The 6,740-nt window shown below is 42.5% G+C and overlaps 1 protein-coding gene across 1 annotated transcript; it reads right to left on the minus strand.

Moving 5' to 3' along the window:
• Positions 1-5,697: 5,697 nt before the first annotated feature.
• On the minus strand, positions 5,698-6,740 carry LOC128305780 (uncharacterized). Its single transcript, XM_053043384.1, has 3 exons — positions 6,723-6,740; positions 5,927-6,295; positions 5,698-5,850 (listed from the first exon to the last, which is right to left on the minus strand). Exons 1-3 carry the CDS (start codon positions 6,738-6,740, stop codon positions 5,698-5,700), a joined length of 540 nt encoding a protein of 179 aa, XP_052899344.1.

The raw sequence follows: 6,740 nt of genomic DNA on the forward strand, positions 1-6,740 counted from the left end.
GCGCAGTAGTGGAGCATTTCACATTGAACCACCAATCACACGTCAGAGCAACCTAAAACATACAAACGGAAACAGCATTAGGTCAAGATGTAGAGACCAGCAAATCAAAATCTATCAGTATCACAAACCTGACAGAAGATGGTCCCATTCGGACACAGGAAAGATGTTTTGCCATCGTTAAGATCGCAATAGTGCCACACCTGACAGTTTGTTTCCGGATCACCGAAGAATCCCTTGTACCGTTGATCCTTGCACTTGAAGCTTGTTTCAGGTATCTCTGCAAGGGCCGGATAGTCAATGCCGGGTTTGCCAGTGTTTGGCCCTGGTGATACAATCTTGTTGATCAACATCGGTGGCCCCGCACGGTACTTGTCCGTATCGACGTACGTTTCCGGCTCAACGGTCGTGTAGTTCGTGTGCTCGTAAACCGGTTCCACTAACTCCGGTCGTTCTTCCTCCGGACGGTGGTGCCCGTTCGCTGTCAGATTGTTCAGAATCTTCACCAACGTCCGGATGAAATTATCAATGTTATTCGGAGTGAGTGTTTTCGGGAGAAGGTCTGCGGAACCCGTTCCCGGGGTATGACGGCGTACCTTGGCCGTTCGTAAATGTCGAATATTGTTGCTTAATAAAAAGTTGCCAAGTTTCAACGCAAAAGTGTTCTCAGTGTTAAAAAATCTGTTTTCTCAGAAAGAAGCTTTGTGGTAAGCATATGAAAGTATTTAAACGGTAGAAGTCAATTATGCATGATGAAACATGCTCAATTTGAGTTTTCGTTTTGCGCAATGAATATCACAATATTATTTAGGTGGATATAGTTATCGAAAACTCGCATATTAATCTTTTGTATCCGGGAAACCGCAGGTGTACTTCAGGCCATCAGGATAGGCGTGTGTTTCACCATCATACAGCGTATATATTGTCCATCTTGTAGATCAACTTTTAATACCATGCTTTAGGAAAACTTCTTAAAGCTTATTATTAGGAAAATCATATCAATCATATCATAGTTTATAATACAAATCGTTTCTTATTGAAAAAGCAGAACCACTGCCGTGAACAAAACTCGTACTTGCTTTATGTGTTGTTTGTTTTGATTCGAGCGTGTGTATGTATGAGTACAAAAACGAGCGACGAAACCACGGACTCTGCGAATTCAGCTTGCGAAATCCCATACAAAGCAGCCGTTTTCCGATCTCTGACACCAAGAGAGCATGTATTAGCTGGAGGTAACATGTATGTCTCACCAGCGTGCATTTTTTGGTACTTGGGTCAACACTATGGGCAAAGATCAAACTAATGACCGAACGTGTATCACTATGGGCAAACTATCAAACTAGGGACCGAACGTCTAGCCACAATTAATATTATTCTTAAAACTATCGTTCTGTCAAAAAGATCAATCGGATTAACCTTTGATTAATCGTTCTGTAAAAAGATTAATCGGTTTAAACTCTCTGATAGCACGATTGCGCTCTACGCACGATCCTAAAGCGAGTTTATAAACGCAATTTATGTGAATATTGTTTAATTTTCCGAAAAATCGTGTGCATTCAAAATAAAGCTATGGTGATTAATCCGTACTCTACCGTGAAACGGAGTGCTGTGAAAAACCAAGTGAAACACATTTCTGAACATCTTGTATCCCTTGTTGGTCCTAAAATCCTATCGTTTATAGCACGCACATACTTATCAACTTGGAGTAATTTCGTGCGGTGTTGTTGTTTTCTATTGCTAAAAATTGAATAAACACATTCTTCTTCATAAATTTCGGATTATCACAGTATTTTGTCCGAAATTTACACACCGCTAATAAAATTTATCCCTATGGTCGAATGTAAACAAAAGATTAATAAGTACCACGGTCCTAATCGATCTGTGAGAAAGATTAATCCGATTAATCGTTTTGACAGAAAGTTTAATCAAAGACCAATTTTGAGAATAATATTAATCGTGTCTAAATGTTCGGTAAAGAGTTTGATCGTTTGCCCATAGTGATGGCCCATGATAATATGCACGCATGTTATCTACATGTTACCTCGTGCTAATACATGCTCTCTTGGTGTCAGAGATGGGGAAACGGCTGCTTTGTATGGGATTTCGTATCAACAGACGGGGAGTTCAAGAGAGATGAAGCATACTATCTATCTCACTTACGCAAGCGATCGTGCTCGTTTTGAGTGTAGTTAAGTTTGTTTAAACGATCGTTTAGCCTCGAATAATATTATTCTCACAATTAATCTTTGATTAATCTTTCTGTGAACAAGAATAATCGGATTAATCTATCCGATTATAGCTCTGGTACCCTATTATTCCTATTATTGAAGTGACAAATACGGGGGACTGGAGAAGGAGCCTTAAAAAAACACACACACAATGCTGCAGAAATGTCCAATCAGCCATAAGGACGCGACGAGAAGCAGGCTTTATGAAAGAGTAAAAGCATACACAGTGTAGTTTAATTTATATTAACTACATATTGTACAAATGTTTATTTAGTTTCGTGTGAGTATTGTGTGAGTTCATCGTTGTTTTCTAGCGTGTTGCCGTTGACTTCATCGTTCTCCAATACGGCATTCGGCATCTCGTTGACTTCATCGTTCTCCAGTACGGCATTCGGCATCTGTTTGGCACCCTTGGCAAGTTGCTATTTCATCTGCTCCTCCATCTCTTGGAATTTGAGGGTAAGATATCTGGAATATGGAATCGTATTTTTATAGGAAGTTGCTAACAAAGTGAGGTAATGTTTTAAGCGTACTTATCAACCAGTGGCATACTGTAATCTTTGGGGAACTTAGGTGTGAAGGGTACAATGTACTTTTACAGCCGTTCGCATGCAACCGCAATCGGTTAAAATGTCCCCGAAGAGACGTTCGTGGACGAATTTAAGGTAAAAATGTGAATGTGTCATGTTTCAGTTGCAATTTATGTGCGTTAAACGTTATTGAATATCATAAGACAACTCGGAATACTTCTTTAGAATCTTAAATACAACGAAGATTGTATATTTCTTCCACAGAAGCTAAATAGAACTTTATAGCATTTCCTGTCCCTATAATTATCTTCCACCGACCGTAGGAAGGAAAAGCTGTTGCTAAACCTAGCGGGATGACTAGCGCTTGGTCGTGGAGAGAGAAAAAAAGAGAGAAACAACGTTTAATTGCATCGCGCTAGACAGATCACCGGTTCCTGACGTTACCGAAAGTTTTCCCGCTTGTAAAATTACGCCCGTCGTGTATTATAAGTAACAGCTCGGTGGAAGTTAATCTTTCGTAATTTATGACGAATTTCCGCACGGTTGTCGGCACTGCAGCACCTTACCGCACATTACCAGCACCTGCGGGGAGTAACTGGTTGAAATATGCGCGAGATGAATGAAAATGTTTCGTCCCAGTATACGGGGAACAAAACATGCAGATACTTATACCTTTTTCCACGGTCCAAATATTGTGTACTACACATAGATTTTTTATTTGCTTTGTTTGTAGCTTTATAAAATTGTTTTCAAATCAAAGTTTTAGGAACATTTAATACGCGCCAAACCATCTCTCCAACCACAACGTGCGACTCGAATGCGTTCTAATGCACCATGTTTGTTGCACCATGCACTCGAACTATGGCACTAGGCGAGCCTACCGGTTCTGGTAAAGAGACGGGCTATAGAGGTTTTGAGGTTTAACGGATTTGGTTTCCGCAATCGGACATGTAAGCTGCAGGCCGTGTTGAATTTGATTTAGAGCATGTACAGCATGTAATATTTGCAATCTGTGCTGTTCGATTGGTTGGGAATGCATGTATGCTCACCCATACCAAACCTCCCACGCCGTTCCTCGTTTCATCCGGGTGACGGTTATCGACCGATTTACATGTACATGCCGGCTTCCGTGCGTTTGGAGTGATTGTCCAGTAGCGTCCAGTGAATGCGAAAGGGCATATCAAGCGGCGGCAAGGAAAAACCAATCAATTTGTGATGGAAAATAACAAACGTGTACACCCTATGGGTAGGCACGGTACATTTAATTTTGCATTATTGGTTCATACAAATATATTCAGAGCTTTCATACGGAAAAACTCACAGGAAGAATGCAGAGAAAATATGTTTTTTTTATCATATATAATAAAAAACATAATAATTTAATTGCATGAACCAAGAAAAACCCTCTACAAAAACGTGTATTCTTGTAACTCGAAATTGGTTCGTACCCCTGCATTCCTGCAAGGATTTTCGCAAAAGCACGTTATAAATCATGCGTAACCGATTGCTGCTGCAAGGATTATTACGTACGACTTTACCATTACGATTGAAACTGTCGGTTCGCCCCCCGGAACGAATCGATTTCGTTGTCTTCGATGTGTCCTTACGAGCAGCACTAGATAGACCCCATTGGCACACATTGCCGCATGGTAATGCTCATTTCGGCATTTGACTTACTGCACCGTTTCCTTTGCGGGGAGGTGGGGGCAATGATCTCATTCTTCCGCACGCAATCGGTGTCCATAGCGCAGGGCATTAATTTATCACGACAAAATGATAAATGAAGCTAATGCCAAAGCACCCGTTTTAGGGTGTATTGGGCGGTGGTATATGGTGGTGTGTAATACCAACATATCGATCCTGCGGGTATTTTAACCTACTCCCAGCAGCAGTACTGGAAACAGTAAATGGAGGAGTAAAACTAGGTCACTGAAGGGACAAACATGGGGGACAGGAGAAGGAGCCTTAAAAAAACACACAATGCTGCAGAAATGTCCAATCAGCCATAAGGACGCGACGAGAAGCAGGCTTTATGAAAGAGTAAAAGCATACACAGTGTAGTTTAATTTATATTAACTACATATTGTACAAATGTTTATTTAGTTTCTTGTGAGTATTGATCATAAATCAACATCGATCGTTCCCTCCCTTACACCATTCACCTTTTTCTTCGATCGTAATTTAGGTTCCTTATGAGATGCCCACTGGTGCCATCGTTTTTAACCTCAATTCGCCGATTCTTGCTCAATATCGGTGCCGCCGTTGGAAGTATATTGTGTGGCAGCGGTGAAACACTTGCCGGATGTTCCGTGTTCAACACTTTCGCGTACTCGTCGTCCTTTTCCCGTTCTTCCGGCTCGATCATCATCTCTCCGGCACGAAACGGATCGATCTGAGGTTCCTCGGTGGCAATGATATGGTTGGTGGTAGTTGGAACGGAAGAGGTACGGTACATAGAGGATGTGGGTGGCCGTCCATCGTCCTCGTCTTCACCGGACATGCTTGCCATTGGAGGTGAACCCACAGTACTGCTGCTGCTTGTACCAGAAGGCTCAATCATTCCACCGGCCTTATTACTGCCTCGCTGCAGTTCCGCATCGATGTCTTCGAGCGTAATTGGAACTGATGAGGATGGAACGGATGGCATCGATTCGACTGGCTTTGGATGGGCTAGTGTCACCGAGGCTCGCTCTGGTACCGCTTCCGTAGTAGCGTACTTGATCGGATACGGTTGATTTTGATTGTACCGTTGTCTTCTAGAGTGTTGCCGTTGACTTCATCGTTCTCCAGTACGGCATTCGGCATCTCGATCGAACCCTGTTTGGCACCCTTGGCACGTTGCTGTTTCATCAGCTCCTCCATCTCTTGGAATTTGAGGGCAAGATATCTGGAATATTGAATTGTATTTTTATAGGAGGTTGCTAACAAAGTGAGGTAATGTTTTAAGCGTACTTATCAACCAGTGGCCCACTGTAATCTTCGGGGAACTTGGGTGTGAAGGGTAGAATGTACTTGTACAGCCGTTCATTCAGAACGTACAGTTGCGCAGTAGTGGAGCATTTCACATTGAACCACCAATCACACGTCAGAGCAACCTAAACCATACAAACGGAAACAGCATTAGGTCAAGATGTAGAGACCAGCAAATCAAAATCTATCAGTATCACAAACCTGACTGAAGATGGTCCCATTCGGACACAGGAAGGATGCTTTGCCATCGTTAAGATCGCAATAGTGCCACACCTGACAGTTTGTTTCCGGATCACCGAAGAATCCCTTGTACCGTTGATCCTTGCACTTGAAGCTTGTTTCAGGTATCTCTGCAAGGGCCGGATAGTCAATGCCGGGTTTGCCAGTGTTTGGCCCTGGTGATACAATCTTGTTGATCAACATCGGTGGCCCCGCACGGTACTTGTCCGTATCGACGTACGTTTCCGGCTCAACGGTCGTGTAGTTCGTGTGCTCGTAAACCGGTTCCACTAACTCCGGTCGTTCTTCCTCCGGACGGTGGTGCCCGTTCGCTGTCAGATTGTTCAGAATCTTCACCAACGTCCGGATGGAGTTATCAATGTTATTCGGAGTGAGTGTTTTCGGGAGAAGGTCTGTGGAACCTGTTCGTACGGATCCCGTTCCCGGGGTATGACGGCGTACTTTGGCCGTTCGTAAATGTCGAATATTGTTGCTTAATAAAAAGATGCCAAGTTTCAACGCAAAAGTGTTCTCAGTGTTAAAAAATCTGTTTTCTCAGAAAGAAGCTTTGTGGTAAGCATATGAAAGTATTTAAACGGTAGAAGTCAATTATGCATGATGAAACATGCTCAATTTGAGTTTTCGTTTTGCGCAATGAATATCACAATATTATTTAGGTGGATATAGTTATCGAAAACTCGCATATTAATCTTTTGTATCCGGGAAACCGCAGGTGTACTTCAGGCCATCAGGATAGGCGTGTGTTTCACCATCATACAGCGTATATATTGTCCAT

This window comes from Anopheles moucheti, chromosome 3 (assembly GCF_943734755.1).
Source record: "Anopheles moucheti chromosome 3, idAnoMoucSN_F20_07, whole genome shotgun sequence".
Classification (NCBI taxonomy): domain Eukaryota; kingdom Metazoa; phylum Arthropoda; class Insecta; order Diptera; family Culicidae; genus Anopheles; species Anopheles moucheti.